General features: G+C 41.5%; 1 protein-coding gene across 2 annotated transcripts in view; it reads left to right on the top strand.

The window, feature by feature from the left end:
* RASGRP4 (RAS guanyl releasing protein 4) overlaps positions 1–17,869 on the top strand; it is a 68,722-nt gene that overhangs the window by 39,101 nt on the left and 11,752 nt on the right. For both annotated transcript variants that reach the window (XM_030218670.1, XM_030218669.1), the window contains 4 exons: positions 2,373–2,489; positions 9,538–9,813; positions 9,934–10,014; positions 12,983–13,078. In XM_030218670.1, the coding sequence (XP_030074530.1) occupies positions 2,373–2,489; positions 9,538–9,813; positions 9,934–10,014; positions 12,983–13,078 (570 nt within the window). The remainder of the gene's footprint in view (positions 1–2,372; positions 2,490–9,537; positions 9,814–9,933; positions 10,015–12,982; positions 13,079–17,869) is intronic.

The raw sequence follows: 17,869 nt of genomic DNA, 5'->3' as shown, positions 1-17,869 counted from the left end.
GAAGTCCCGCTCTTTCAGCTTGTTGCTGGGAGCTTCTTGAGGCTTTTTTCACCCTTTTTTATAATTACTTTTCATGATAGCTTACAGTTGTGGTTTATTTAGAGGGCTTGTTTTTGTTTTTCTTGTTACTGTGATTTCTACTAGGGTTTCTCTCCCTCGTTTACATTGTAGTTTACTCAGGGAAAGTGCCATTGTGTTAACTTCTCAGAATCATGGTATATGGCCTTCATTAGTTCTCCCCCCTTCATTTCAAGGCATGCACACCGCTTTCTGACTGTGATAACAATGACTCTCTTTGAAGCAACTAACTGAAAGATATCACTGTAAAGGTAAAACTTGGCTCAGATGATCTGGTAGCTCTATGCCATCAGAGCAACGCTGAGCTGTCCCAGTTTTATACCATGGCATTTATAGACTTATAATTTCAAGTTGTCTTAAGGAAAATCAAGACTTTGAGCCTATGGCATGGGGGCAACAGCAGAATTGGTTTAGCTTGACCCTTATTACACAGAGCCATATCAAATAACTTTATTTTATCCTGCAAGGCTGTGTGAATGCAACTTCTCAATGCTATTAAAAATGCTTAACCAGATGGCTCAGTAAAGATCCCAGGTCAGGTCATGGTGGGGGGCGGGGGCAAGGGGTGGCTGAATAGCAGTCATCCTACAATAGCAACACCTAGTGGCTGCAGTTAGGGTCAATGACTGCAGGTTTGCAGAAGAAGACCTGGTGTTTGGCCCCTGACTGAGGACCATTGCTCAGATACCTAAAGGGAACTGGGACTTGATATACTGCCTTTCTGAGGTTTTTGCAACTACATTCAAAGCGTTTTACATATATTCAGGTACTTATTTTGTACCAGGGGCAATGGAGGGTTAAGTGACTTGCCCAGTGTCACAAGTAGTTGTAGTGGGAATTGAACTCAGTTCCCCAGGATCAAAGTCCACTGCACTAACCACTAGGTTACTCCTCCACCAATAAGAGCCAACCTCATCAGTGATGTCACAATGGCTTGATTGCCTGATACTTGGCTCACTTCTGATATTGTGATGTCATAAGGGAAAGGGAAATGGGACTTGATATACTGCCTTTCTGAGGTTTTTGCAACTACATTCAAAGCGGTTTACATATATTCAGGTACTTATTTTGTACCAGGGGCAATGGAGGGTTAAGTGACTTGCCCAGAGTCACAAGGAGCTGCAGTGGGAATTGAACTCAGTTCCCCAGGATCAAAGTCCACTGCACTAACCACTAGGCTACTCCTCCACTCATTCCACCAATAAGAGCCAACCTAATCAGTGATGTCACAATGGCTTGATTGCTCGATACTTGGCTCACTTGTGATGTCATAAGGGACAGGGGGAAAGGGAAATGGGACTTGATATATACTGCCTTTCTGTGGTTTTTGCAACTACATTCAAAGCAGTTTACATAGTATATTCAGGTACTTATTTGTGCCAGGGGCAATGGAGGGTTAAGTGACTTGCCCAGAGTCACAAGGAGCTGCAGTGGGAATCGAACTCAGTTCCCCAGGATCAAAGTCCGCTGCACTAACCACTAGGTTACTCCTCCACCAATAAGAGCCAACCTCATCAGTGATGTCACAATGGCTTGATTGCCTGATACTTGGCTCACTTCTGATATTGTGATGTCATAAGGGAAAGGGAAATGGGACTTGATATACTGCCTTTCTGAGGTTTTTGCAACTACATTCAAAGTGGTTTACATATATTCAGGTACTTATTTTGTACCAGGGGCAATGGAGAGTTAAGTGACTTGCCCAGAGTCACAAGGAGCTGCAGTGGGAATCGAAGAACTCAGTTCCCCAGGATCAAAGTCCACTGCACTAACCACTAGGCTACTCCTCCTTATAAGATAAGGGAAAAAAATCCGTAGGTAGTTGAAGATGCTCATACAGGTCTTGGAGCGGAGGAGTAGCCTAGTGGTTAGTGCAGTGGACTTTGATCCTGGGGAACTGAGTTCGATTCCCATCGCAGCTCCTTGTGACTCTGGGCAAGTCACTTAACCCTCCATTGCCCCTGGCACAAATAAGTACCTGAATATACTATGTAAACTGCTTTGAATGTAGTTGCAAAAACCACAGAAAGGCAGTATATATCAAGTCCCATTTCCATTTATCTACTATGTTATGTTATGGTGTTGTAGCTCTACAGAGGCTGGTTCTGATTGAGCTGGAAGCCAAAGTGGCAGGAAGAAATGTCAGAGTCAAAGAAAAAACAAAAGTGTATCTCAAAGGCTATCAGAGATGTGTGAGGGACCGAATTTCTCTACAGCTGCCTTGTGTCCAAGTTCATGATTCTGCAGCATTTCTTTTCACCTTCACACATCGACATCTTTTTCTGTCACTGCAGAAACTGCGACAGCTGCAGAACTTTAACACACTAATGGCTGTGATTGGAGGCCTTTGCCACAGCGCTATATCCAGGCTAAAGGATACACATTCCCAGCTCTCACATGAAGTCACCAAGGTAAGGCAGAAAAGGGGGATGTGGTGGGGGAGGGTTCTTGAAGAGTTTGAGATGGGCTGTGAGATTTAGGCCCAGTAAAAAGACAATCTGCACAATATCCAAACTGATATAAAGAGACCTGCGGTCAGTTAAAGGGCAGAAGGAAAAAGAGCCTCTAAAACCGAAAATCCAAAGTGATTGCCTCTTTCTATCATAGACTCAAAAAAGCCTTCCACACTTACATCTTTCACAAAATGCTCTCTCATATAAACAAGAAAAATTATAAAAAATCTTAACTACTTAAAAATACAAAACTCAAAAAAGAAAAAAACTTATCTTGTGACTCAACAGCGAATCCATGCAGTTAATGTATTAAACAGTTCCACTGAATGCTCAGCCATTTTTTTTAACCCGCTGCAATAAAAGGGGCCTCAGGACGAGGCAAATCCATGTGCCAATGCCACCACAGTGCACTATAATTCATGCTGGATTATATTTTTCTGAGGCTCTTTTAACTATCATCTTTTGAATATCGTATAAACAATTTTTGTGTTATATTTGTGTCAGTGAAATTCTTTTATAGTATTTTTCTGTGAGTACTACTTCACAGTACTTTTGGTACTGTGTCAGTTAAAGGGCAGTATGCGCTCCTGTTTCATGAAATTGATTTTAAGGTTAGTATATTCTTGTCTACATTCTTGGCCCATTTCATTTCATCAGAATCTGTCTGAATTTGGACAAAGTGGTATGTTTTTTTTTTTGGCAGTTCATGAGACTAGTGGTTCTCAAACCTATCCTCGGGTACCACCAGCCAGATCTTTGAGGATATCTGCAGTGAATTTGCATATAATTAAAGCAGTAGACATGCAAATCTCTCTCATGTTTATTCATTGCAAGCAGACATGCTGAAAATCCAACTGGTAGGTCCCCCAGTGCAGTTTTGGGAACCTCTGGTCTAGATCACTTCACACTGTTTTCTTTCCCTTGATAAGATAAAGAGCAGCACTGGAAGGTCTTTCTTCCATATCAACCAAACCTCAACCACAATGAAGAAAATGTTCCAAATCATGTGGAAAATGAAGCACATAAAAAACTACTTCCCGAGAGATTCATTCTGCACTTTGGTCCAGTCCTATGGTCCTTGTCCATGCAGACCACTGCAATGGCATCTATGCAGGCTGCAGGAAACAAATACTAAAGAAACTGCAAATAGCACAAAATACAGCGGCTGGATTAATATTTGGAACAAATTGATTTGAAAGCGCAAAGCCACTACTTCAAAAACTACACTGGCTACCCATCAAAGCACTCATATCCTTTAAGATTTGCACCTGGCCTATAGAATACTTTTCGGCCCTGCACCTGAATACATGACTAATCTAATAGAACTGCCTATATGCAATGCAATAAAAGATGCAAGAACCTATCTCACCCTGCACTTCACAAAATGTCAAGGCATTAAATATAAAACTACATATTCAACCAACTTCACATCCATCTGCCCCAAGATACGGAATGCACTACCGAAAGTCCTAAAACACATGACTATCTAACTTTCCGAAACATCTGAAAGTCCACTTTTCCAGCAAAACGCTACTCGATGTCACCGGACAACAATAAAACACCACAACATAACACAGAGAATGAATTACGAACAGAAACCAGCCAAAGACACGTCAACAACAACATAATATGATTAACTGCTGTTAAAATGGTTAACTGATGTAAAATGTAAGCTGATGACTGATTAACAAAAGTAAATGTAATCCACATTGAACCGACAAATCTGGTTGGAAAATGTGGGGTACAAATGTATAAAATAAATAAATAAAATAAATGTTCGAGGACCAGAACTAATGACAGACTTTTAGGACCATTTTATCAGGAGGTAATTTCTTAATTTATAATTTATTTATTTATTGCAGTTTGTAGACATACTGCTATAAAATCAGATGGCAACCCCCCAGTTAATCTATAAATGCAACGCTCACTTGAAAAAAATATTTTCAAGTTTATTATTTTTTATTTTATTTGTAGCATTTATACCCCGCTCTTTCCCGCTCGATAGCAGATTCAGTGCGGCTTACAATGTATGGGTACAAAGTATCATATAGATAATACAATGTATGGGTACAAAGTGTCATAGAGATAACACAATATGTGGTTACAAAGTATCACAGGGATGACACAATGAAGTGGTACAGAGTATCACAGAGATAATACAATTGTGTAGAGAAGGACAAGAGGGAGATAACACAATTGTATAGAGAAGGACAAGAGGGAGAGATGTGGGGGGTAGGATTGAGGTATGTTAATGTTAGTGGTGTGGATTAGGTTCGTAAATTAAGTTGGGTCGTTTGGGTAGGCTTGTTTGAAGAGATAAAGACTAAATATTAGTATGTGTAATTCCTGTAACCTTGCTGAGCTACAAAATGGTTACGATTTTGCTTAGATACCAGATTGATTCAGACAGAGGAAAATTTGGTGACTCAGTTCTTTCTGGCTATGACACTACCACATAGCATTAAAAAAATCAGAAGAATTTGCCTCTCCTATAGTGTAGCTCTTCTTTTTGTTCATTCAGTGACAGCAACATCTGCTACTACAGCTTAAGTTTATGACCTCATCCATGACACAGTGGCATGACGTCATTTATTTATTTTATTTAAAATGTTTACAAACTGCACTACCTTATAATTCTAGACCACCAAGTTGGGTCCTGTACTAGGATTCCTGCAGCTCCCTCACATTCAGTCTACAGTGGTCAACTTTTCTGGCTTAGTGAGTTAGTCTATAGGCAGCAGAATGGGGTAGGCCACTGGGGCCATGGCTTGATCAATATTTTGCTCAACGCAGCATCAGCACCTAGACAGCTCAGGGATTGGTTTGTTTGGCCCCTTCAGTCGAAAAGATACTCCGCTGCCGCTGAGTCAGTCAATATTTAAATTTCTATGTTTCTCAGAATTAGTCAAAAATACTCTAAAAAAATCATTTTTAAGGATCCAGTTTAAAAGGAACTACCAATTTTCTGACTTATAGTGATGGTTATACTTATACTTAAGTCATAGTGGATGGTCTAGAGATATTATAGATGCACTGGGTGGAAATACAGCCTCACCACATATTTAATATAAGTTTATCTAAAATTTAAAAACAAATGTTTGTATGTAACAGAAAACGGCTTCTGAAGAGCAGGAACTAGGTTGGGTTAGGCCTTCTGCTCTCTGGACTGGCTAGGGATGCTACAGACACGGTGTTCACAGCACTTGTAGGAGAGGAACCCCAGCCATTATGGCACAAAAACTCTTAAATGGTCGGATTTAGGGCCTGCAACTGTAGGGTTCAAGGAGGAGTATTGCCATATGCCCCCCACCCTAGGACTGTTGCCACAATGACTGGGCCAGGTGAATTGAACAAAAATACAAAAATCTTGTGGCACTAGATCTCAGTCCAAGTTCCAAATGTGTTGAGAGCCCAAAGAATCATAAGAAAACTAGTGTGTGCCCCCCCCCCCCCCCCAAAAAAAAGAAAACTATTTCTGGCATCATGGGAAACCATTTTAACAACTTTTTTTGGATGTGTATCTAGGAGGCACCATTGAAACCAGGACTGCAGACAGCAGGAGTGGAGGCGTGGCCTAGTGGTTAGGGTGGTGGACTTTGGTCCTGGGGAACTGAGGAACTGAGTTCGATTCCCACTTCAAGCACGGGCAGCTCCTTGTGACTTTGGGCAAGTCACTTAACCCTCCACTGCCCCATGTAAGCCGCATTGAGCCTGCCATGAGTGGGAAAGCGCGGGGTACAAATGTAACAAAACAAACAAACAGTATGTGCATTGAATTACCAGAATGCCATAGGCAGGAAATCCAAAGCAGTCCATTGTGTCCATAAGCCAGTGAAGAACTTACTGTGTATTGCTCCATCTCTAAATTAGTACCAAGTACTACCAAACTGCCGTGAAGTATCTTCAGTTTCTTAAAGACTCAAGGTTATCAATAGAAATCAAACAAAATAAAACATGGAAAAGAAAATAAGATGATACCTTTTTTATTGGACATAACTTAATACATTTCTTGATTAGCTTTCAAAGGTTGCCCTTCTTCGTCAGATCGGAAATAAGCAAATGTGCTAGCTGACAGTGTATATACATAAGTGAAAACATTCAAGCATTACTATGACAGTCTGACAGGGTGGGAGGATGGGGGTGGGTCGGAGGTATGCATGGGGACATCAAAGCATATCATTGATATTCTAACAGGATGGGTGTGGATAGGTGAGGGGTGGGGTGATCAATAGAGACATACAGCTTTATGGTTTATAATGGGTTAGGAACCCACTAGAATATTTTAACACCCAACAGAAAGGACTTATCAAGGATCTGGGGTTCCTAGCCCATTATAAACCATAAAGCTGTATGTCTCTGTTGATCACCCCACCCCTCACCTATCCACACCCATCCTGTTAGAATATCAATGATATGCTTTGATGATATGCTTTGATGTCCCCATGCATACCTCCTACCCACCCCCATCCTCCCACCCTGTCAGACTGTCATAGTAATGCTTGAATGTTTTCACTTATATACACTGTCAGCTAGCACATTTGCTTATAACCTTAAGAGTGGACTAACACGGCTACCACACTCCTCTGCTTAAAGACTCAAAAATGCCGAAAATATAGAAGAAGGCATCTGTACTTGTTCCTTTTTTAGCTTCTGAATTTGCTTTCCCCATAACAGTTTATGTCCCCTTCCTTTCTTAAAATATTCTTGAGATACCGATTCAAAGAACGCTGCTTACAAAGGGAAATTACACCAGTGTCAGTGTAATACTTTACCCAAACTTAAGTTTCCACTGGCTTTCCACATCCATCTCTTGAGCCACAACCTTTGATGAAATCTGTTCACAATTTCTAACGTTGAAGATGGCCTGCAAATGTGATGCAATAACATCCAAAAGGATGAGTAAGAGTGACCCCCACCTTCCCCAAACAAGCCTGGCCAGTAACATTAACCAACTGCCATTCTGACACTGCTTTGCTTGTAATTTCTGTGTTTCGTCCCTCCCTTGTCTTATTCACATACCAAGAAAAACCACAGGGTTACAGCGGGAAGCGATTGTGGTTGAGATAACAGACTTGCTTTTACAGCACACAGCACAATATACAGGTGGAGCTTGCTATAGAAGCAGTCAGCCCCTTGGTGAAATGCCTGGCCTTTACTGTCCCCGGGTAACCTGTGCAATGACCTAGCCTCTTGTACCCTACTGAAATCAGAGAATCATAGAAGATGCAGGCATTAGAGCCATCTAATCTGCCTAATTCATGATGTGCTATGTAGATTATTTTCACATCCTGTTGCTCCCTTCAAATTATCTGTTCTCCTTCTTAATGAGATTTCATCTAGTTGCTATTCTTAAATTTCCACCTTTAATTAACCCCCTCCCCCAACTGCATCAGTGGTATACATTACAAAACAATAAGTCAAACAATTACTATACATAAATTTCAGTAAAAACCAAAGCCTTTTTCTTTTGAAAACAAATGGCAGTAGTGTAACTATGGTAATGACAGATCATATAGATGGACCAGGGTTAAAGCTCTCCAGTAACCATGGAGACAGCAGACACATAGCCTTCAGTAGACATGGAGACAACCAGACTCCAGTAATCACTGGCACTGCAGTAGGACAGCCTGCTGTAGCCATGGAGATGAAAGGAAGCCTTCAGCAGTTAAGGCCTTCACATCAGTCATCACTAGGAGAAACACCAGAATGGCATTCGGTCCCAAGCAGTTACTTGGTGAATCACGTGGAGAGAGGGAAGATCCCCAAGTACCAAGAAATGCCATCTGAGACCAAGAAAATGTAGTAAAAAGATACAGAAATATTTCTCATAGTTGTAGGTGCCACAGGCTTGATCCAAAAGAACTTCCAAGTGCACCTGGATCATCTGTCTATATATGTTACATCATAAGTACATAAGCACTGCCACGCTGGGAAAAGACCAAAGGTCCATCAAGCCCAGCACTCTGTCTCCGACAGCAGCCAATCCAGGCCCCAAAAACCTGGCAAAAACCCAGAATTTAATAACGCTCAATGGACTTTTCCCTTCAGGAATCTGTCCAGACCCCCTTTAAACTCAGCAAGGCCAGCTGCCATCACTACCTTCTCCGGCAATGAGTTCCAGAGTCTAACCACACGCTGAGTAAAGAAAAACTTTCTCCAATTTGTTTTAAACCTACCACATCTTATGAACTCCAGAAAGAAACTCTCTTTGGCACAATACAAGTACTACATTGAGTGTTAGCAGTAAATTTGAGAGACTGAGCTCATTCTCCACATATCCTGGCTTAGGAGTTAGGTTCATTTCTATGGCATGCATAAAACTAACCAATTTGGAGAAATTGCCCCCTTTAGTCACCATGGAAATGGCTGAAATACATTCACAGCCCTTTGAAGAGATAAAGGAAGTCACTGTCATTATTCAATGGTGACACATGCTGTCCAGCATTACGACCCAGAATTGCAGGGTTATGGAAGAAGCCATGGTGCAAGGCCCCAGTGGAGAACTGTTGGTGCAATCACTGGACTAAATTAAGTTGAGAAGGGATAAAAAGTAAAAATCCATGAGTAACTGACAATGAAGAGTCATGGTGCTAAATTCTACCCCTGATACCAACTGAGCTGGAAGTATAAAGGGGCAGAAGGAAACTGCCAGGTCAAAAAAGGAAAGAGAGAGAGAGAGAGAGAGAGAGAGAGAAAGAAAGAAAGAAAGAAAGAAAGAAAGAAAGAAAGAAAGAAAGAAAGAAAGAAAGAAAGAAAGAAAGAAAGAAAGAAATGGTTGAACTCAGCCTTCAACAAACATACAAATGGCTGGACCACCATCTTTAGTTACCACAGAGATGACACACCTGGTAACACAGACATGCCTTCATTAGCCATGGAGACAACAGGCACACATCTGTTAGTAACCATGGCAACAGCAACACATCCTCCAGTATCCACAGAAAATGACATCAGTAGAGAAACATTAACCCTGAAATGTGCTACTTCTTTTTGTATTTTGCTGCAGATACTAGATGAAATGACAGAGCTTGTGTCCTCCTGCAGTAACTACAGCACATACAGGCGAATTTACAGTGAATGTGAGGGATTCAAGATTCCGATCCTTGGGGTCCACCTCAAGGATCTAATCTCCCTGAACGAAGCTCTTCCCGATTACCTGGAAGACAATAAGATCAACCTGAGCAAACTGCAGAGCCTGTACCAGCACATCCTGGAACTCAAGCAGCTCCAGCAGGCATCTCACACCTTTGAGGCCAACAAAGATGTGCTCCATCTCCTCACCGTAAGTATGCCAGGGTTAGCAGCACCTGTGGCACAGATTCCTAGAACTACATGGGACCCTGACACCCAACAATGAGAGTGTTGGTTGCCCACTCAACATGGTCTGCCTTTTTCCCCTCAGCTCTCTCTGGACCTCTTCTATACAGAAGATGAAATCTATGAGCTTTCCTATGCAAGAGAACCTAAAATCACCAAGACGCTGGTAAGGAACATGAAGTCAGGGTTGTAGGGGTTCCACTCATGGGGAAGTGGGGCTCTGATACCTTGAATATTTTCAGCAGATAATGTGCTTTGTATGTCTTTTTATGACATGGTTAATGATAAACAAAATGAACAACAAACCCCCCCCCCCAAAAAAAAAAAACCCCAGGGCCAATCTTGGTGTCACAAAAGAACAGCTAAAATCTACGCTCCTCTGTTTACACCAATGGAAATATGGCGCTCAGCTGCTATCACGAAAGCCGGCACTAGTATTTTTCTCCTGGCACAGCTAGTTCTGCACTGTGAAGTACTCGTTGCCCTGCGCAACATCACAGACGTTTTTTTTTTTATGGCGGGGAATTCTTAGAGTAATTACATATGCAGCATTTAGTGATTGCAGAGCACTGCGTCGCTGTGCATCTCTAAAGTAATCTGTTATTTTTTATTTATTGCATTTTTTTTCTTAGCGTAACAGTACTTACCCCTGACGAAGACTGTGTTTGTCGAAACACAGCCTGTGTTGGGTTATTCTGTCAGCATTTTCTGTTTGAAGAATAAACTTTGGTCACTTTGGACAATGCGGCTGACTTCTTCCACTTTTCTTGGTTGTTCATGTGGCTTACGTGGACACCTTTTGTGCGTTTTGATGTTTGTTTTGGTGCATGAATAACACAGGAGCCCATGAGGCATATTTTCAAAGCACTTTGGGAGGCTAAGTTCCATAGGTTTCTATGGAACTTTGGGAGGCTAAGTGCTTTGAAAATGAGCCCGCTTATCACCTATATAATAGGAGATGGTAAGTGCTCCTGCAGTAATGTTTTAAAAATGGCCACATACTAATAGGCAACTTCTAGCAACGTCAAAACCCTTTGCAGAATCCTGAGTGTTAATCACAATAATAAACTGCAAAAAATCATACCACTTGTACTGAAAGACTTCTGATCCTTCTTTCTTTGCACCAAATGAATTTTTTCTCGAGTTTTTTTTAGGAGGAAAGGGTCTCAAAATGCCCAGGTGCCAGGACAAACATCAATCAGGAATCATCAATGAGTCACAGGGCACACTTTAGGCTGAGCTCATCACCGACCTGAAAACCTCTTCTTTTAAATATTTTTGTGCAAATATTTTTTAAAATTTTCACACCTATTTCATGTAACTCAAAAATCCCATCAAAATGATATAACTTAGCTTTTTGCTTATCGTTTGAGACGCGGGTCTGGCTGTCAAATGTCCATTCATATGACTCCCAACACCCGATGGGGACCCGTTTCGCCCACCGGCTTTCTCAAGGGAGGAATCCAGATGCTCTAAAAGAAAACAAAAAGCTTTATCAAATGTCTTTCAATCATGGTCAAAATTACAGCTGAATATTACACCTCATACCTGACAGTCTTGTTCCGTGTTCCTACAGCGGGACCCACGGGCGAAACTCAAAATGGCGCCCCCATTTAAAAGGGATGCTATGGAGGAGTGTACCAATCAGCTGTGTTTAGTGCAGTACGGCAAGCCTGGAAGGACAAACTAGAACTAATATGCATTCGCCTTACCCAGGCTGATTACTATCTAATTCTATAAAAGTGGGAGCTCCTTTAGTTCTCCATTGTAAAGAAACCTGACACTCATTTGATGATCTCCGATGTTTTGCGATACAGCAGGTTGTATCTTCTACCCATGGAGGCAATCATGATCGTAGATTGACGTAATGCAAGCAGCGCTGGATACACTGTTTACAATCCTTAGCACCACAGGGATTAAATACTTCAGTGGAATGAACTGCATTTTTATAGAACTAGATAGTAATCAGTAATTGACCTTAAGCTGCTTACGTGGCTTAGTAAAAGGACCCCTGAATTTCAGTTAGAGGTTAGTGAAAATAAAGTTGTAATATTTTTCCCATCCAAGTTTACAGACCCCCTGAAATCCAGGATCCCAGGTCAAGAACCCCTGATTTAATTTATTTACATCAAGATTGTCCCCATTTTTTGTTTACATTATATTAATTGGGTACAGTTTTGTTGCTCCTCTGTTAGATGGTTAATAAAAAGTCACATCTGTGGGTTCCTGAATGGAACTCAAAGAAAGGGCTAACTGTCAGGCCAAAAACATTATGCCTCACAGTGATACAGTGATCATTTGGTCATTATCATTTCTACTTTGTCAAAATTGGAGCTTTAGCATCCAGGAGACCCATAAAACGTATGTGAACTAAATGTGTAGATTGGATTTCCTTTTAAAAAACCATAATGTCACATTAGAGCATTAAAACCACAAAGTCTCTTCTTCAGATGTAATTACGTGTGAGTGAGGATGTCTGTGTGTGAATAGTCTATAAACGTACGTGCAGAAATGTAAGTAACATAGTAGATGATGTCAGACAGACCAAAATGGCCCATCTAGACTGCCTAATAAGGCCCCTCAAGGTCGTAACTGCCGCCCCATGCCAGTTATCCCTTGGCTTTGTTCAAGGTATGAGCTGTATACATAACCTCTTCTTCATCCCCATTCCACCCCTCTCAGAACAGCACCAATTAAAAAGAAAAGAAAGCCCAATTCTGAATGTACTCTGGGTAGCTGGGTGGTTACTTTGATCTCTGTGCAACAGACCACAAGCCTAGTTGTGTGTAACCCTTCCCATTCTATCTGTGAATACAAAAAAAGGTCACAACCAGCTGCTAAAAGCACCCATTCCAAGCCACGGTGTTGTTATTTATTTATTTACAACACTTACAGTCCACACAATCTATGTATCCTCTGCGGAGTACAATTAAAACATTCACAATCAATCAGTGGCATCTTCAGAATCACATATAATAAAACCGTGATAACATTGAATATAAGTGTTGCAATCCTACATATTTTAACTGAATATATTTGTTGCTTTCGCCAGTGCTAAGGTCCCTGGATCTGTAGGTCTGTCTGTGTAATGCTTGTACCAAAAGGCTCTGATTCAATGTACTGCTTCTTTCTAGCTTTCTACACCATACAAGTCTTCTCTCGGGGTTATGGAATGGGCCTCAAAGTCCGATCTGGTCACTATCAGACTGCAGGCACAGGAAATGGTTGCTGTAAGTTTTAATACTAGTAAGAAATTGGATTTATAGCACATGGTATTCCATGATACTTTACAGGGACTGTCAAGACAGGTGAATGCCTGTGAGCAGGGGTGACAGGGGCAGCTACAGAGGGCCCTGTGCTTAGCCAAATCAGCACCTTTGCATCCCTCCCCTCCGCCCTTGAGTCCAGCATATCACCCCTCTCTCAACCTCTCCCACCCATGGTCCAGCATCTGTTCTTCTTTCTGAACCCGTATATCTCGCTCCGAGTCTACAGTTCTCCGGTGAAAGCAGCAATTCACCTGCACTGCGGGAGGGGGCCAATCCTGGAACCTTCCTTCTGTGGCAGTGTTGCCCCTGTGGAAACACAGTTACATCAGAGAGGTGGGGATACCTCAGAGGGAAGTTTCTGGGACCGGCCCCCAGCAGCACTGCTGAATCACTGCAGCTGTCAGCAAGCTGTAGACTCAGGGCGAGATACTGTTTAAGGTACAATATTGGGGGGTGGGGTTCAGAGAGAAGGGGAGATACTGGATTGTTTGGCGGGGGGGGGGGGGCAGAGAAAGGGGCAGAAGCCAGACCATGGTGATGGTGGTGGTGGTTCTGGTTCAATGAAATCATAAGTCTGCACAGGGCCCTGCAATTGCTAAGGCTGGCACTCCCCGTGAGACATGGGCTAGCAGGAGTTTTCTGACTTCGCAAGGGGGGAGGAAGAAAGGAGAATGAACTGAGAAAGAGAAATACTGTATTGAAGTACTACTGTATGCTAGAGGATGCAGAAGGTGAGCAGGATTCCCATTAAAGGATTCTGGTGCAATCTTTTTTTAAATATTTATTTCATTTTTGAAACCTAATCCAATCAAAGAAAGGATATTAAACACTTGACTAGATAAGTTTTAAAAGATGTACCATGCAATACAAATCAGGTAAGAAACAAACATAATAAAGTGCTCGTAGCCAACAGCATGAAGTGAAGGAGAGAATAAAACCCACAAGAAATAATAATAATACCACTAAGAATAAGCCAATTAGCTATTATAATGGCATTGAGACTTTCAGGCTCATTTTCAAAGCACTTAGCCTCCCAAAGTTCCATAGAAACCTATGGAACTTAGCCTCCCAAAGTGCTTTGAAAATATGCCTCATGATCTTAAGGACTAATCAAAAACGAAACCCCTCAAAAGACCAACTTAGATTCTTGAGATTCAGAAATATCCAAAATATTTTTCCCAAATGTGAAACATCTGTAAAAACATATCGATTATTCTGCCAAGTCACAAGGCATCTACAGGAGAACCTCAAAAAGGGATCACCTAGAGCTAATACCCATAGCTTCAAGATTAGGAAAGATTTCCATCTCATCCGAATGGTCCATACCACATCAGGGAAGACTTGAATCTGTTGACCACAATACAAAAGGTCCTTCTTTTTAAAGAAAGCTCTCAATCCAAAAACTTTATCCTTCTCATTGGCAAATATGACTTCATTGCTGATCTAATTTCTTCTAGAGTGGCACCCTAAAATTAAATCAGAAGAACCTTCTAGGAAGCCAGTTAAATCTAAAGCTTCCAGGACCTTCTCATAGATGAAATGCACCCTCAGTCATGCTTGTCAAACGCCGTGGCATTCTGAGGTCGATAACCACCTGGGGCGGATCGCCTTTGCGCACCCCCTCCCCGGCGCATCATCTCCTGGGGGTGCAGGGAGCTGTTGCACAGCTGTCGGCTCCGCTGGTTCCCTGCCCCGGAGCAGGAAGTAATGTCAGAGGGAGCAGGGAACCGGCGGAGCCGAGAGCCGCGCGGCTGCTCCCTGCACCCCCTTGCAGCGTGCACCTGGGGTGGACCGCCCCCACCGCCCCGCCCTTGGGATCCCACTGAAATCACAGAAATAGAAGTCAAGGGCTTAAGACCCACTTGATTCACCCAGTCTGCCCATTACTATATTCCTAATGTTCTGACCAAAGATCCCAATAAATCTCTGGTATCTCCCAACCCTTACTCTGCCAATTAGGTCAGTTTGTGCCTAGGCAGCAGAGCTTTTTGAAGGAACATATACGGAGGTTGAAATGTATGCTGGTACTCATTGGGTTAAAGGTGTTATCCTGTCATGGCTAACCCAGTTCCCTCTAAGGAAGTCGAATGATATGACTGAAGGGGTTTATGGCCCCCCTCTGATGTGATGAACAGATTACAGTGGCTGATATAGAGATTGTAGCCCAGACCAGCTTCTTGTTCTGCACAACTGCAACAGCCTCTGCTATAGAAGGGGAAGAAAAATAGGTCAACACTTAACCAAGACAAAACAATACTATACAGAACACAGAGAAACAATGTCAGAGGAAAACAGGAGTCTAGACCCCTGAAACTCAAAGCTCTGGATTTCAGACATACTGACTTTGGTAATATGGGGAAACATTTGAAGCAGGAGATGGCAGGGTGGGAGGATATAAGGGGAAAAACAGTGGGCTAAACTGAAAGAAGCTACAAAAGGGATACTGATGTTTATGTACGTAAGAGGAAAAAGTAAATGATGTGATTATCCAAAGAGGTAACTGCAAAAAAAGCAGAATTCACAAAATACAGAAGATCACAAAAAGCACACCACAAACAAGAATACCACATAAAGCTGAAAGAGACAAAGAACGAAAATCAGGATGGCAAAAAAGCACAGACAGAAGAAGGCTAAGATGTAAAGTGAGGCAACCAAACTTTTTTCACGTATCCTGGGGAAAGGAGGAAGGCTAGAGATGGAATTACAAAACTCAAAGGTGCTGAGGACCAAAGTGTGGAAATTGATGACTGGTAAAGTTAAAACACTCAACAAATACTTCTATTTGGTGTTCACAAAAGAAAAACATGGAGAAGGTCTGCAGATAATTGATAAAGATGGCGTAGATATCATACTATTCATATCAGAACATAAGTATTGACGTACTGGGTGAGACCAAGGGTCCATCTAGCTTAGTATTCTATTTCCAACAGTGGCCATTCTAGCTCAAAAGTACCAGGCAGAGTCCCAAAATGGTAGCAAAATTCCATGGTAGTTAACCTCAAGGATAAGCAGTGGCTTTCCCCAGGTCTAACTTAATAACAGTTTATGGATTTTTTTCTCCAGCAATGTGTCCAAATCCTTTTTAAACCCAGCTACATTAACTGCTTTTACCACTTGCTCCAGCAATGAGTTCAAGAGCTTAACTATATGCTGAGTGAGAAAATAATTTCTCTCATTTGTTTTAAATGTCCAACTATGTAACTTCATGGAGTGTCTCCTAGTCTTTGTATTTTTTTTGATAAACAATCGATTTGCGTTTACCTGTTCCATTCAATTCAGGATTTTATAAACCATTATCATTATTTCCTCCCAGCCATCTCTTCTCAAAGCTGAAGAGCCCTGACCGCTTTAGCCTTTCCTCATATGAGTAGTTCCATCATCTTAATCATTTTGTTTGCCCTTCTTTGTACCTTTTACAGTTCCACTACATATTGTTTTGAGATGTGGTGACCAGAATTGCACACAGTACTCAAGATGCGTTCTCACCATGGAGCGACACAGTGCATTATATCCTCTGTTTTACCCTCTGTTCCTTTCCTAATAATTTTTGTTTGCTTTTTTTGGTCACTACCATACACTGAGCAGATTTCAATGTATTGACCACAATGTCCCCTAAATCCTTTCCCTTGGTGGTGACTCCTAACGTGGAACCTACCATCATGTGGATATAATTTGGGTTATTCTTCCCAATATGTATCACTTTGCCCTTGTACACATTAAATTTCATCTGCCATTTGGATGCTCAGTCTTCCAGCCTCCCAAGGTCCTCCTGAAATTTCATGCAGTCCACACGTGATTTAATAACTTTGAATAGTTTTGTGTTAACTGCAAATCTGATCACTTCACTCATCGTTCTCATTTCCAGATCACTTATAAATATGTTAAAAAGGAAGATAGTGTTTATACATAGTTGCAAAACTGAAAGTGGGACCTGATGAGAAACATCCCAGGATACTGAGGGAGCTCAGGAGCACTGGCAGGTCCTCTAAAGGATGTGTTTTATAGATCCTTAGAAACGAGGGAAGTTCTGTGGGTTTGGAAAAAGGCTCTGGTCCACAAAATTGGTAATAGAGACGATGTGGGAAACCACAGGCCACTAAGTCTTACTTCGGTGGTAGGAAAGACAGTGGTGAAGAAAGAATAGTGAGCTTACTAAAATCCAATGGGATTCAAGATCCGAGGCAACAAGCTTCCACCAAAGGTAAATCATGCCAAACAAATCTGATTGATTTGATTGAGTGACAAAAGAACTGGATTGAGGGCATGCACTGGATGTGGTCTACTTAGATTTCAGCAAAGCCTTTGATACTGTTCCTCATAAAAGGCTCATGAGTAATCTGAGTGGCTTGAGGATGGGATCCAAATTGGTTGACTGGATCAGATATTGGTTGACGGTCTTTTAAAATCTACATTTATAATGAAAGCAAATTTAATAAATCAGAAATCAGTCTTGTCCTTATCAAATTGTTTAATTTTACTGTTTTAGTAGGAACTGATTCCATTTTGTCAGTAATTTAATTTATATTACTCAGGTTCAATAAGAGTGTGAATGATAGCCAGAGCAGAATATTCATAGAGGACATGCTCCTGCCCTTCATAAAACAGAAAGTGATTTCGGGTATATTATGTTTTCTAGTGATGCAATTTCTCAATAATGTAAAATTTTCTTTACAAAAAGATAGTTGAATGATAGAGAATGGTGGTAAATGGAATGCGCTTGGAAGAAAGTAATGGAGTGCCACAGGGATCCAT

The sequence above is a fragment of the Microcaecilia unicolor genome, chromosome 11, assembly GCF_901765095.1.
Source record: "Microcaecilia unicolor chromosome 11, aMicUni1.1, whole genome shotgun sequence".
Taxonomy (NCBI): domain Eukaryota; kingdom Metazoa; phylum Chordata; class Amphibia; order Gymnophiona; family Siphonopidae; genus Microcaecilia; species Microcaecilia unicolor.
This window is presented reverse-complemented; position numbering and strand designations above follow the sequence as displayed.